Below are 14,260 nucleotides of genomic sequence, written 5' to 3'. Positions count from 1 at the left end.
CGACGGAATCCCATCCGTCATCATCAGGCTGGTGGCTTTAGCTTCCTTCTTCTGGGAGAAGCATGTGGCTGTTTGTTCCTCTTTTTTAAACTGCCAGAGGGGGTGTATTCTGTGGGTGGAGGTGTGCTCTATTTGGGTGGGGGACCAAGTGTGTTCTGATTGGGTGGGAGTGTGTTTTGAATGGTGGGTGTGTTCTGATTGGCTGGGGGTGTGTTCTGAGTGGATGGGCTGGTCTCAGCTGCCAGCCCCAGACCTGAGCTGGTGAGTTGTGCTGCTTTTGTTTGGCTTCGTGTTTGTGGTGGTGCCATGTTTTTATAGTGGGTGTCAGTTTGCTTATTGTGTGGTTTGGAGGGGTTTAAAGTGGCTGATGTTGCAGCTGTAGTTAGGTTTCTGTTTTGTGGTTGTGCCTCGTTATCATTGTGGGTTCGGATTTGCTTTTTGAATGGTTGTGTGGTGGTGATGTCATGTGATGTTATCATGAGTTTGGGTCTGGTATCATTCTTGGTGGTTGGGCCTCGTCTGTCAATCAAGGCGGGTTTCCAAATGGCTGGTAGGCGAGAGGTATCATCTCGTTTGTTCATGCTGTGCGGGCGTTTTTCTATCTCAATGGCTTCTCTGATTATTCTGTTGTTAAAATCAACCTTGCTGATTCTGTCTGTGGTCCCTGTGGTCTCACACTATCTACCATAAAAAAACACACACAAACCGCTATCTGAACGCATTCTCACACCACCACCCAGCACAGATCAACTCCGTAGCCAAGACACTCATCTCCAGAACAAAACACCTAGCTGACGAACAACACCTAAAAACCGAACTACACACTCTCACTAATGTACTAACAGCCAATGGATTCCAAAGAAACACGATTACCAACTTAATCCAAAGAGAGACACCCACAAAAACCCAAGACAGAGAACAAGAAAATGGCAAAGCCCTCCTCCCATACTTAAAAGGGACCACAGACAGAATCAGCAAGGTCCTCCAAAAACACAACATCAAAACAGCATTCTACACAGACAGAAAAATATCCACCATCCTAAGAAACCCCAAGGACATAATTGGGTTAGAAAACCAAGGAGTATACGAAATCCCATGCACCACCTGCCCCACCACATACATCGGACAGACCAACAGAAGAATAAGTGCACGCATTGAAGAGCACAAAAACTCAGAAAGGGAGAACAAACTTCATCCCTGGTCCAACACTTTGAAGCCACAGGACATGAAATTGATTTAAAAAAAACCAAAACTATCGCCAAAATTGAACATTTTAACAACAGAATAATCAGAGAAGCCATTGAGATAGAAAAACGCCCCCACAGCATGAACAAATGAGATGATACCTCTCGCCTGCCAGCCATTTGGAAACCCGCCTTGATTGACAGACGAGGCCCAACCACCAAGAATGATACCAGACCCAAACTCATGATAACATCACATGACATCACCACCACACAACCATTCAAAAAGCAAATCCGAACCCACAATAATAACGAGGCACAACCACAAAACAGAAACCTAACTACAGCTGCAACTTCAGCCACTTTAAACCCCTCCAAACCACACAATAAGCAAACTGACACCCACTATAAAAACATGGCACTACCACAAACACGAAGCCAAACAAAAGCAGCACAACTCACCAGCTCAGGTCTGGGGCTGGCAGCTGAGACCAGCCCATCCACTCAAAACTGCGGGAACACCTGCTGCCAGCATCAAGTTCCCTTCATCCACTGTGCTCACACAGGGAGGGTCTTCTCAGGGTGCCGCCGGTAAAAGACTGCTGGCGGATAACACCCAGGGGAAGGGCCTTCTCTGTGGGTGCACCTGCCCCCTGGAACCAGCTGCCCGTGGAGCTTAGGACTGCCCCTGACCTTCGTTCATTTCACCGGGATCTGAAGACCTGGCTCTTTGAGCTCTCCGGCCCAGGCTGAGAATTTTTAACTGGGGTTTTTATTTTTAGGGATGATTTAATCTTTTTAAATTGTTTTTAACTTTTGTACTGGTTTGGTTTTATATACCCTGTGAACCGCCCTGAGTCCTTCGGGAAAGGGCAGTATATAAATCTAATAAAATAAAACACATCCCCACCCAATCAGAACACAGCCCCCATTCAAAACACACTCCCACCCAATCAGAACACAGCTAACCCCCCACCCAATCAGAGCACACCTCCACCCACAGACCACACCCCCTCTGGCAGTTTAAAAAAGAAGAAAAAACAGCCACTACCACACACTTCTCCCAGAAGAACGAAGCTGAAGCCACCAGCCTGAGGGTGACGGATGAGATTTCGTCGAAATGTTGCCCTGATACCTCCAATTCTACGTGGGGAAAAACCCGAATGACCAAAGATCTACACACACACACACACACACACACACACACATATGTGAAACTCAAAAAATTAGAATATTGTGCAAAAGTTCATTTATTTCAGTAATGCAACTTAAAAGGGGAAACTAATATATGAGATAGACTCATTACATGGAAAGCAAGATAGTTCAAGCCGTGATTTGTCATAATTACGATGATTATGGCGTACAGCTCATGAAAACCCCAAATCCACAATCGCAGTAAATTAGAATGTTACATGCAATCAATAAAACAAGGAGTGTACATACAACAATATCGGACCTCTGAAAAGTATAAGCATGCATATGTACTCAGTACTTGGTTTGGGCCCCTTTTGCAGCAATTACTGCCTCAATGCGGCGTGGCATGGAAGCTATCAGCCTGTGGCACTGCTGAGGTGTTATGGAAGACCAGGATGCTTCAATAGCAGCCTTCAGCTCTTCTGCATTGTTCGGTCTCATGTCTCTCATCTTTCTCTTGGCGATGCCCCATAGATTGTCTATGGGGTTCAGGTCAGGCCAGTTTGCTGGCCAATCAAGCACAGTAATCCCACGGTCATTGAACCAGGTTTTGGTGCTTTTGGCAGTGTGGGCAGGTGCCAGGTCCTGCTGGAAAATGAAGTCAGCATCCCCATAAAGCTTGTCTGCGGAAGGAAGCATGAAGTGCTCCAAAATCTCCTGGTAGATGGCTGCGTTGACCCTGGATTTAATGAAGCACAGTGGACCAACACAGCAGATGACATGGCTCCCCAAATCAATACAGACTGGAAACTTCACACTGGACTTCAAGCATCTTGCAGTGTGTGCCTCTCCATTCTTCCTCCACACTCTGGGTCCTTGGTTTCCAAATGAGATGCAAAAGTTGCTCTCATCAGAAAAGAGGACTTTGGACCACTGAGCAACAGACCAGGTCTGTTTTTCTTTAGCTCAGGTAAGACGCTTCTGACGTTTGTTGTTCAGGAGCGGCTTGACAAGAGGAATACGACATTTCAAGCCCATGTCCAGGATCCGTCTGTGTGGTGGCTCTTGATGCACTGACTCCAGCCTCACTCCACTCCTTGTGAAAGTCCCCAACACTTTTGAATGGCTTTTTCCTGACAATCCTCTCCAGGCTGCGGTCATCCCTGCTGCTTGTGCACCTTTTTCTTCCACACTTTTCCCTTCCACATAACTTTCTATTAATGTGCTTTGATACAGCACTTTGGGAACATCCAACTTCGTTTGCAATTACCTTTTGAGGCTTTCCCTCCTTATGGAGGGTGTCAGTGATGGTTTTCTGCACAACTGTCAGGTCAGCAGTCTTCCCCATGATTGAGATTCCTACTGAACCAGACTGAGACAATTTAAAGGCTCAGGAACCCTTTGCAGGTTTTTATGGCTTAATTAGCTGATTAGAGTGGGACACTTTGAGCCTAGAATATTGCACCTTTTCACAATATTCTAATTTTCTGAGATTGTGGATTTGGGGTTTTCATGAGCTGTACACCATAATCATCACAATTATGACAAATCACGGCTTGAACTATCTTGCTTTGCATGTAATGAGTCTATCATATATTACTTTCCTCTTTTAAGTTGCATTACTGAAATAAATGAACTTTTGCACGATATTCTAATTTTTTGAGTTTCACCTGTATTTTCCAGAGTACATAACCACAAAGTGGGTTGGTTGTTTCCCACCTTAAATTATAGCTACTACCTAATGCTAACGAACCATTATTTGAAATGGGTAGCAATAGAGCACAGCTTCTTTGAAGGCAACAGATTCACACGAAACATTACTGTTTTTACCCACTTTTTTATATGGGTGGCAAACATACCTAATACTGCTGCTTCCTATTTTCCCCACAACAAGCACCCTGTGTGGTGAGTGGGTTGAGGGAGAAGGACTGGCCCAAAGTCACCCAGCTGGCTTTCATGCCCTACGGAACCTAGAACTCATTCTCCTAATTTCTAGGCCAGCACCTTAAACCAGCACCAAACACCCATGAGTCTGGAATAAAAATTTTAGTCTTGCTAATACTTCTTTCTTACAAAGAATATTTTAGAAATTTTTTTTAAAACCACCATCCTATTTTTTATCTTGCCTCCTGAATTGGGGTGCATCTTTCTCCAGTTCTCATGCATTTATGAGATGGTTTTTTTCTTGACTTTCCTGGAGTAAGCTGACTACAGAGAAATACTGTCTTTAAAACACACTAGGTATTTATAAATAAAATAAAATAAAACCAGTTCCTATACTGAAACTTCTCCAAACTTGAATTTTGTAATATCTTATTGAATGACTTAAATTAATAATTATAAAAGTGTATGAAAAAAATCTACTTTAAAGCAAGCTTGATTTATTAAAATCTTCTTTATTACAGAGATATACAACTCTTCCACAAAGGAGGGATATAGAAGGCTTATTGTCAGAAGGCTGTCAGTACTTTAAAAAAACCAAACATTTTCTATACACTGATCTACAGTGGGGAATAAGTTATTTACAGGAATATACACAAGTATCTTCATTTCACCAGGTTTGACAATTGTACAAGGTGTCATTTATTGGAGACCACTTTATTTCACTCTATATGTGTAGAAAACGCAAAGTGCTTTTGTAAAGTTCCATCCAATGGCTAAGGAGACCGTGTACAGCAAAATGAGAAGTGCAAATGGATACAGAAGGACCACCGTGTTCTTCAGGAATGGCAGTGCTGAAAGGGAGCAGAGCGTCAGTAGAAACCAAGACTGTGAATCTTTGTCTCAATGATAAGAAAGAGCAGGAAGCACTCCCTCTTGTGTGCGAGAAAGCTAGTGCACTTTCGCTAAAAACACATCCCCAGAGCAACTGCTAATTCTTAGAAATATGAATCTTCTTGAAACAAAACCACTGAAGGAAATGGCAGAGTTTACACTCCGAGGGCTCACATAAGTAATTTATTATACTCAAGGGGAGAGTATTACAAGACAACTATGTAGGTTTTATGCTAAGGAGCAAAAGTAAAGACTTTGGAGTTTCTCTGTGATTACAGATAGTCCTTAACTTATGACTGGTTGCTTAATGAGCATTCAAAGTTACAATGCCCCCCCCCCCCAAGGTACTTCTAACCCAGTTCTGAAGACCACTTCCTCCCTGGCAGTTACATAACTGCATGTTGGGCACTTAGCAACTGGCCTGTAATAAAGGCTGTTTGACAAATCATGATATAACATTTATGCACACTTGTTTGTGCCAATAAAACTGTTCCTTCTCATCTGCAATACCAATTTCTTGCTGAAAGCCTTACCATTACTTACCATTGTACCCCAGAAATGTCACATAGATGTAATAACCAATTGCAACCAGCCAGAAAGTATTTCCAACAAAATAGCCAAGAAATGATGCTGATAAAATTACATCTGCAAGAGATAACTCAGTCTCAGTATATGGCATAAAAGAAAGCAAGACAATAAAAGTGCTTCAATTTAAAAAAATACTTACAATGAATGAAAAACAACTGGATAAAATGCAGAATGACAAGAAGTGGGTAGAAAGCATTCAAATGAACATCAAAGGCATATCCCCACTCTACATCATAGTCCCTGTTCTGATGCTTTAGCAAAAATTTATTGGAGATAAACCTTTGGGGGGGAAATTCAAAACTTATATATTAAAATGTGCAATACATTATTAATTCAATATAGCATGAAATAATTCAAATAACTCTTTTTCAATGTGCGTAGTACTTTTGTATTTTGTAGTACTTTCAAATCCAAATGTATTTTTGATCTAGAAATCCAAAAAAACCCTTGCAAGTTCTTTTAAGGAATATTATAAAAGCAACAATTTTGATTCCTTAGCAGATTAAAAATACAAATATATACTTCAATAAGGAAATTTATTTTTCCACCTTCCTCGTCAGAAATGATGTAGGGTCTCCTGCTTGAGCAGGGGGTTGGACTAGATGACCTCCAAGGTCCCTTCCAACTCTGTTATTCTGTATAATTCCTTCAGAGGTCTCCCCTGTGTTCTTTCATGCGCTGGGTGGGCATCCTGAGAGGATGGCTGGTGTGAGTGAGATCACTGCAGCCTTGGTGGAGCAGTGGGCTAATGCCTCCTTAAGTAACACCAGCTGCCTGCAATTAGTGTAGGTTGAGTCCCACCAGGCTCAAGGTTGACTCAGCCTTCCATCCTTCCGAGGTAGGTAAAATGACCCAGATTGTTGGGGGCAATAAGCTGACTTTGTAATAATGCTGCATGGGGGGGGGCGCAAAAGCCCTAATAAGCAGGCATATACATAGAATGAAGGCTATTGCTAAGCACATTGATTTGTGCTTTAAATTGAAAGCCGCCCTGAGTCTTCGGAGAAGGGCGGGATATAAATGGGATTAAAACAATAAAAAAACAATAATACAGCTCGTGCCTATTATGTGCCAGAAAATCCTAAGCATATTTTCTAGTCATTTTCTACTCCAGATGGTTTCCATAAAGTCTACTGCATACGTAAATGCTGAGTACTGGTAATATGTTAACAAGTGAACTCAGCATTAATTTTAATTTTGTATGATCTTCTCCAGAAAGTAAATCCAATATGTGAGCATCATTTATGATCCATTGTTCAAAATGTTCTACACTTTCCTTTTAATCAAATCTTGAGCTGATACGTGAGTACGCTATTAATTTTAAATTCTATTTGGAACTTGCAATATATAAATTCAGAAATCTGAATTTTAAGATTATTTTAAAGAGACTTACCACATTAAAGTTGCAATTAGAAGGCCAACTCCTACACAATCTATAAACACGACCCACAGCAGCAGCTTTATCATTTCAACAAATCCCAAGCCTAACACAAAGCCAAATCCTATAGTGGATACTGAAGAAGGAAGATGAACAGCGGTCACATATATGATTAATTCAAGGTATACTAGATGTTCTAACTTTGAATAGTCATGTGCTCCCCAAACATAATACTGCTTAGAGAATACTCATTCAGTAATATGCCTCCATCTCCAATAAAATTAATTGATCATCTTTCCAAACAAATACTCTATGTTGTGTTTATGTTGTCAATACTACTAGTCTGAAAACTAAGACACACAGACCTAGAGTGCTTTGGTAGTATTTTTCTACTTAAATGTTTCTAAGTTGATGAAATAAGCTATAGATAATAGTGTGTTTTTTTAAGACTAGTGATGAAATAGCTCGGCATTAGGCTGCTTTCCAACAGAGAATTACTGAATATTGGTGTTCCTGGAGTTTAAATAAAATTTGAAGTTCGTTCACAAATATTATGAATCTGACTCTATCAGCAGGTGTTCAAAGTCTTTGGGAATGTACAGGCAAGGTACTTCTAGCTATCAATTTTGTAATAGTTTACTCTGGTTGAGCACTATAAAACACCAATATTTATTTTATTTATATCCCACCTTTATTATTTTTATAAATTGCAAACGCACACAATACTCTTTTCTCCTCCTATTTTCCCCACAAGAACTCTGTGAGGCAAGTTGGGCAGAAAGTGTGTGACTGGCCCAAAATCACCCAACCAGCTTTCATGCCTAAGACTGTCTCCTGGCTTTTAGTCTGATGCCTTAACCACTATACCAAATTGGTTACTGTTACTGAGGTCTCATTGCTACCAATACTTAAGAGCACCAAGCTAGAAACACTAATTTCAAGTAGATAAATTCTCAGCTACTCACCACACAGCCAGATACTCAGTAAGACAAGGAAAGCAGGGTCATCTCTGGCCCATTGGTCTTTTGTTTGTTTCCTATACTGAAAATTTCTGTACACCTTCTGTGGTGAAGTGAATAGATACAACATCTGCCACACAGCAAACTCAAAGTCCATGTGACGAAAATGAAGGAGTCTCCTCAAATATTTATAGCGCTTTGCCCCAGCTGTGTGTCTTGCTGATGCTCTAGTATTTAAAGATCCATTGCCTTGATCTCGGGGATTAATTGATGCGGTAGGCAACATCTTGCTAAAGAGGGAAAAAATAGCCACAATTTTTGAAAATAGGTATATTTGAGCTAAAACTTCAAAGCAGGCACCAGCTTCCATGTTGAAATTATAAATGACTTCCTCCCACTTCAAACTAGTAAATCCTTGCTCTGTTTTATATAAGCATGTATTAGATCCTGTTATTAAACATAGTAGTAGAAAGTCAATCCTCACACTATCCGTTAAGTATACTCTAAGTGTTAACATACTAGATACAATTGGAAAAAATATTTCTCAAGATTCCAAATTAAAAAGTCACAAAATTATGGGGAAATGTGCCACTTCATCCATTTGGCATCACTATTCTTGAATGAGCAGAGAGGTTAATATTAATACCTTAGCTAAAATCATAGTTTTATATGATGCTCTGGCTCTGCCAATAATGTGATTCAGTACAAAGGACTTAGTACATAAATAGGTATGAAAAAGTTTTGCTTATTTAAAATTTTTGGTGGGGATAATGCTAAAAAAAAAGCCTGCTTCCAAGAAATTTGCAAGAATTTCAAGATATATACAGCAAGCGTTGCAGGATTTGCCATTCCAAAATATTGACCAAGCAGAGAAAGCAACAGTAAATCACTGGTAGTGATTTTTCCTCTCATCGCCACTCCCCACCAGCCAAAAATTAATTCAGGTACCATAACAAACCACAGCTACATGCATGAGCCTCAGGTTTCTGCAAACTCCTATTTATGGTTTGTATAGTTCAGACCACATATTATCTTCTCACACAGGCCAAATTAGAACAAAATATATACTGTCTTTGAAACACCTGTAAATGATCCAAAGCTTTATTAATTCATAAGATACATCGAGTTGTACAAATGGAAAAATAATATATCTGTAAATTATTTTTCTTTCCTGTGTAGTAGATCTAGGCAGGATTATATTGCATGTATGAAGTATACTAGGAGACTGCAGAAAATGACAGCAAAAAGCGAATGTTCTTACACTATTTTTAACAAAAACAGGCAACAACTGAGCTTTTATACCTTTCAATCCAAGGTAGTAAATCTCAAATGGCTAGAGAAGGTTTAGGAACAAGAAAACCATTCAGCAGACATAACTGTGGAATAACAGAAATGAAAGTAAATCAATACTGTAAAGGGAATGAAAAGCCAGTTGCAGAAAATAAATACAGGTAGTATTTGTATGTATCCACATACAACCACAATTATAATAATAATACAAAAATTGGAAGGGACCTTGGAGGTCATCTAGTCCAAACCCCTGCTCAGGCAGGAAATCCTATACCGTTTCAGACAAATGGCTGTCCAATTTCTTCTTAAAAACTTCCAGTGTTGGAGCATTCACAGCTTCTGGAGGCAGTTGTTCCACTGATTAATTGTTCTGTCAGAGAATTTCTCCTTAGTGTTAAGTTGCTTTTCTCTTTGGTTAGTTTCCATCTGTTGCTTCTTGTCCTGCCTTCAGGTGCTTTGGAGAATAGCTTGACTCCCTCTTCTTTGTGGCAGCCTCTGAGATATTGGAACACTTGTCCTTCTCTTCATTAAACTACACATACCCAATTCCAGCAACCGTTCCTTATGTGTTTTAGCCTCCAGTCCTCTGATCATCTTTGTTGCTCTTCTCTGTACTCTTTCTAGAGCAGGGGTGTCAAACTGCTAGCCCACAGGCCAGATGCGCCAAAACCACGCCCCCATTGCCAGCAATGCGAAAAAAGTTGTGATACGTCACGACACATCATGTGTCGCAACTTTGACACCCGTGTTCTACAGACTCAACATCTTTTTTACATCATAGTGACCAAAACTGGATGCAGTATTCCAAGTATGGCCTTACCAAGGCACTGTAAAGTAGTTTTAACACTTCACGTGATCTTGATTCTATCCCTCTGTTAATGCAGCCTAGAACGATGTTGGCTTTTTTGGCAGCTGTGGCACACTGTTGGCTCATATTTAAGTGATTGTCCACAAGGACTCCAGGATCCGTCTCACAGTTGCTACTATTGAGCAAGGTACCACCTATACTATACCTGTGCATTTCGTTTTTCTTGCCTAAATGTAGAACCTTACTTTTTTCACCATTGAATTTCATTTTGTTAGATAGTGCCCAATGTTCAAGTCTGTCAAGATCCTTCTGTATCTTAAGCCTATCTTCTGGAGTGTTGGCTATTCCTGCCAGCTTGGTGTCGTCTGCAAATTTGATAAATTCCCCATCTATCCCCTCATCTAAATTGTTGATGAAGATGTTGAAGAGCACTGAGCTCAGAACAGAGCCCTGGGGCACCCCACTACACACTTCCCTCCATGTAGATGCAGTTCCATTGAGGACCACACGCTGAGTACGGTCGGTCAGCCAGCTACGAATCCATCTGGTGGTGATACTATTTAACCCACATTTTTCTATCTTATCAAGTATTAGGCTGTGGTCTACTTTATCAAATGCCTTACTGAAGTCCAAGTAAATTATATCCACAGCATTCCTCTGGTCCACTAATTTTGTCACCTGGTCAAAGAATGCAATGAGATTTGTCAGGCATGATCTGTTTTTGACAAAGCAATGTTAGCTTTTGGTAATGACTTTGTTTGCCTCTAGGTGTTTGCTGATTCGTTGCTTATCTTTTCCAAAATCTTGCCAGGTATTGAGGTCAAGCTGATAGGTCTGTACTTTCCTGGATCCATTTTTTCATTGTTTGAAGATGGGAATTACATCAGATCTTTTCCAGTCCTGTGGTAGTTCCCCAGTGCTCCAGGATCTTTGAAAGATATAGTTCAGTGGTTCTGAGATCATACCTGCCAGTTCCTTGAGAACCCTGGGGTGTAGTCCAACTGGTCCTAGTGATTTGAACTCATCTAAGGTGGACAGGTGCTTACTTACCATTTTCTTGCCTATCTTAACTTATGTTTCTAATCTGTTTTTTACGGCACTGTTTTTGATAGGTTGGACTGTTTTTTCCTTTTGTGTAAATACGGATGCAAAAAACGAGTTGAGTAGTTCTGCTTTCTCCCTGTTGCTTGTCACCTTCTTGCCACTTTCCTCCACTAATGGGCTAATCATTTCCTTAACTTTTTTCTTGTTTTTTACATGTTGAAAGAAGTTTTTTTGTTATTTTTGACTTTGAGCGTCAAAATTTCTGTTGCTAAGTGAGATTTCTCCATTTTACTACCTTTCTTGCCATATTTGTTAAGTAAAACACTGCAGTTATTATAAGTATGGTTGTTAAGTTTATCTGGCTTCCCCATTGACTTGTCAGAAGGTCACAAAAGGTGATCACCTGACCCTGGGACACGCCAATTGTCATAAATTTGAGTCAGTTGCCCATTTGAATTTTGATCATGGGGATGCTGCAAAGTCATGTGAAAAATGGTCATAGCTCTTTTTTTTCAGTGTCGTTGTAATTATGGTCACTAAATGAACTGTTGTAAGTCGAGGACTATCTGTGAATGTTTACAAGGTTGTTTTTCTGAGGGAAGGCTAAACGTGGAATAAAGGAGAGCAGGTTGTGTCTTCCACGAATGTTGCCTACGAATCCACAGTAGTTCCACTGATCCTCAGAATAATGTAAGCAGAAAATTCCAAAAAGACTATCTTCCTCCAAGTAAGATTATCTTTGCTGCTAAAGTTTGAAGGGAAAGAATGAAGGTAAAAGTAATCCACAACAGGAATTAGCCAAAGAAAGAAGTTCCTAGAAAAGAAACCCCCAAATCAAGGAAACTACATGGACATAGATAAAAAAATTAGCTAATCTAAGTAAATCTCAACAGTCAGGACAATGCCAGCAAGACTGTGGAACAAACTACAAAACATAGAGATTAAATTCAGAAAATTAAAGAGCAGAGGCCAACCAGTAATATTTGTTCTGCAGGATACAATCAGAGCATAAAATCAACACATAAAACATACATTACACTTAACTTATTAAAGGAGAACCCAAGGTCCTATAGGAAGAGACAGAGGCATTCTGAAAATAGAAGCAAAAAATATTCCTCAATATCCGAAGGAAAAAAGATACAAGTGTCTTTGGGTTCAAGAATAAAGAAAGAGGGGTCAGTTTGTTGAAGAAATAAAGAGAATATTAATCCTAGAAAGGAAAACAATGACAGATTTAGAAAAGCTTATAGAATAAAATAGGCTGCTATATTCTGCAACGGAAAAAAACCAGAATTCTTAAAGCAATGTTTTGTCTGTGGTGATGCTTGACAAATTGAAGGGAACAGAGGAAGTAGTAAACAACCAATGGACAAAATCGGGAATACCATCGGAATATCCCTGGAGGTTATGATATGATGGTATTCGCCTGCTTGATTCCCTGGATTCGGGCATTTCAGTTAGATAAAAATTATTTGACAAGCCATCGTAAATTCCTTAGTTTATACCCGGGATAGGCAACCTCGGCTCTTTTATGACTCATGGACTTCAACTCCCAGAATTCCTGAGTCAGCATAGCTGACTCAGGAATTCTGGGAGTTGAAGTCCATGAGTCATAAAAGAGCCGAGGTTGCCTATCCCTGGTTTATACTAAGGAAGAGTAGGGAGAAGGGAGAAGGTGGGGAAAGGCCGCAGGTACCTTTTAAGGCAGGAAAACACGGACTAAAGGCCGAGGCACCACTTGCAGACGGCGCTTTGGGGCGAAGAAGGGAGAAAAGGGGGCGTGGCTCTGTTAGGATTCCCACCGTTCCAGAACACCCCCCCCCCGAATGTTCCAATCGCCTTCACCTTACCCGGGCGGTGACTGCCAACCCCGCCTCTTCTCGTCTGGTCGCTGCGCCGGGAGGGGGGATTAAAGACGCTCCCAAGAGGAAAATACCCCCCCAACCTGCAAATTCTGCTCGATTGCCGCCACCCGCCACTCACAGTTCCTAAGTTGCTGACTTCCGTGACTTCCAGCCTAAAAGTGCCAAAGCGCATGCGTACGCAAGAGGAACAGGCTGACTATACGTCTTTAAGCGGAGGCTGATGACGTACACGGACTTTTAAAAAGTGTAGAAGGATCTCTCAGTTCAGTCATTGAACAGGAATATTTTATAGTGGGTTACGTTGCAAGTTTATTTTTAATTTATTTCTAAATACTATAGAGCAGAGGTCTTCAAACTCGGCCCTTTTATGACTCATGGACTTCAACTCCCAGAATTTCCCAGCCAGGCATGCTGGCTGAGGAATTCTGGGAGTTGAAGTCCATGAGTCATAAAAGGGCCGAGTTTGAAGACCCTTGCTATAGAGAGATACTGATAAGTTTTTTATGCTTAAATCTCCAATGTTAAACCGACTCACCATTGTATTTGTAGATAAAACATGCATTTATCTTCATCTCACTGTTCAGTTTTGAAGTAAACAATATTGGGCAACAGATAGAAATAATTATTCATACATTTTTATAATGAAAGCATCTAACGTAATCTGAGTATGTACTACTGTATGGTGGTAAAGAGTTCCAAGCTGCAAAAATCGAACGGGTATTAAGATTGCGGAGGTAAAGAATTACACAACTCCCTATCGCTTTGCTGATCATCTATTTATGTCTCTTTTTGCCATTCAAAGGTAATTGTTATTCAGGGTCAACGCGTGCAATGCTTAGTTTACTATTTTGCGGACATATCATTTATGCAACGTAAGGGTGATACTAGATTTTCAATTACAGAGCTATTTTTCATACCAAAAAAGTAGAGATATAGTTATGCCACACACTAAGCCATAGTTAATCATATATTACACAATAGACCACAGTTGACTGTGTTCACTATAATAAACAATTTCTGATTTACCATAACAAACACCCTATATTTTAGCTTAGATACTGGGTTCTTTGCTTGATTGATGAGACAAGGCGAGTGACTTCAGCAAGAATCAGTCTTTATTTGCTTACAGGAACTAAACTGAGAAACAGGGTTGTGAATGCAGCTATTTATACCCTGGCCTCTAGGTTGTGGCCAATAGGTTTAAAGTAACCTATTGCTGCCCTAGAAACAGCCAA

At 40.4% G+C, this 14,260-nt stretch overlaps 1 protein-coding gene across 3 annotated transcripts; it reads right to left on the bottom strand.

Moving 5' to 3' along the window:
* Positions 1 to 4,694: 4,694 nt before the first annotated feature.
* Positions 4,695 to 13,178, bottom strand: UNC50 (unc-50 inner nuclear membrane RNA binding protein). 3 transcript variants are annotated; one of them, XM_083362001.1, is made up of 7 exons: positions 13,011 to 13,178; positions 9,321 to 9,394; positions 8,025 to 8,308; positions 7,075 to 7,195; positions 5,821 to 5,960; positions 5,637 to 5,738; positions 4,695 to 5,053 (listed from the first exon to the last, which is right to left on the bottom strand). In XM_083362001.1, exons 3-7 carry the CDS (start codon positions 8,302 to 8,304, stop codon positions 4,917 to 4,919), a joined length of 780 nt encoding a protein of 259 aa, XP_083218127.1. In that variant the 5' UTR covers positions 8,305 to 8,308; positions 9,321 to 9,394; positions 13,011 to 13,178; the 3' UTR covers positions 4,695 to 4,916. The 3 variants fall into 3 exon arrangements, with proteins under 3 accessions (XP_083218127.1, XP_083218128.1, XP_083218126.1); XM_083362002.1 differs by having other exon boundaries at positions 13,006 to 13,163; XM_083362000.1 differs by lacking the exon at positions 13,011 to 13,178 and having other exon boundaries at positions 9,321 to 9,877.
* Between the last annotated feature and the right edge of the window lie 1,082 nt (positions 13,179 to 14,260).

Source organism: Vipera ursinii (genome assembly GCF_947247035.1).
Source record: "Vipera ursinii genome assembly, chromosome: 4".
Classification (NCBI taxonomy): Eukaryota; Metazoa; Chordata; class Lepidosauria; order Squamata; family Viperidae; genus Vipera; species Vipera ursinii.
Note: the sequence above shows the minus strand (reverse complement) of the source record. Positions and strands in the feature narration are given on the sequence as shown.

Coding starts and splice junctions, on each gene's coding strand:
- UNC50 (XM_083362001.1), bottom strand. CDS start 8,304: ATGTTGCCTACCGCATCAATTAATCCCCGAGATCAAGGCAATGGATCT. Junction 7,196..8,024: donor ACTGAGTATCTGGCTGTGTG/GTGAGTAGCTGA, acceptor TTCCTTCTTCAG/TATCCACTATAGGATTTGGC. Junction 5,739..5,820: donor CCAGTTGTTTTTCATTCATT/GTAAGTATTTTT, acceptor TATCTCTTGCAG/ATGTAATTTTATCAGCATCA.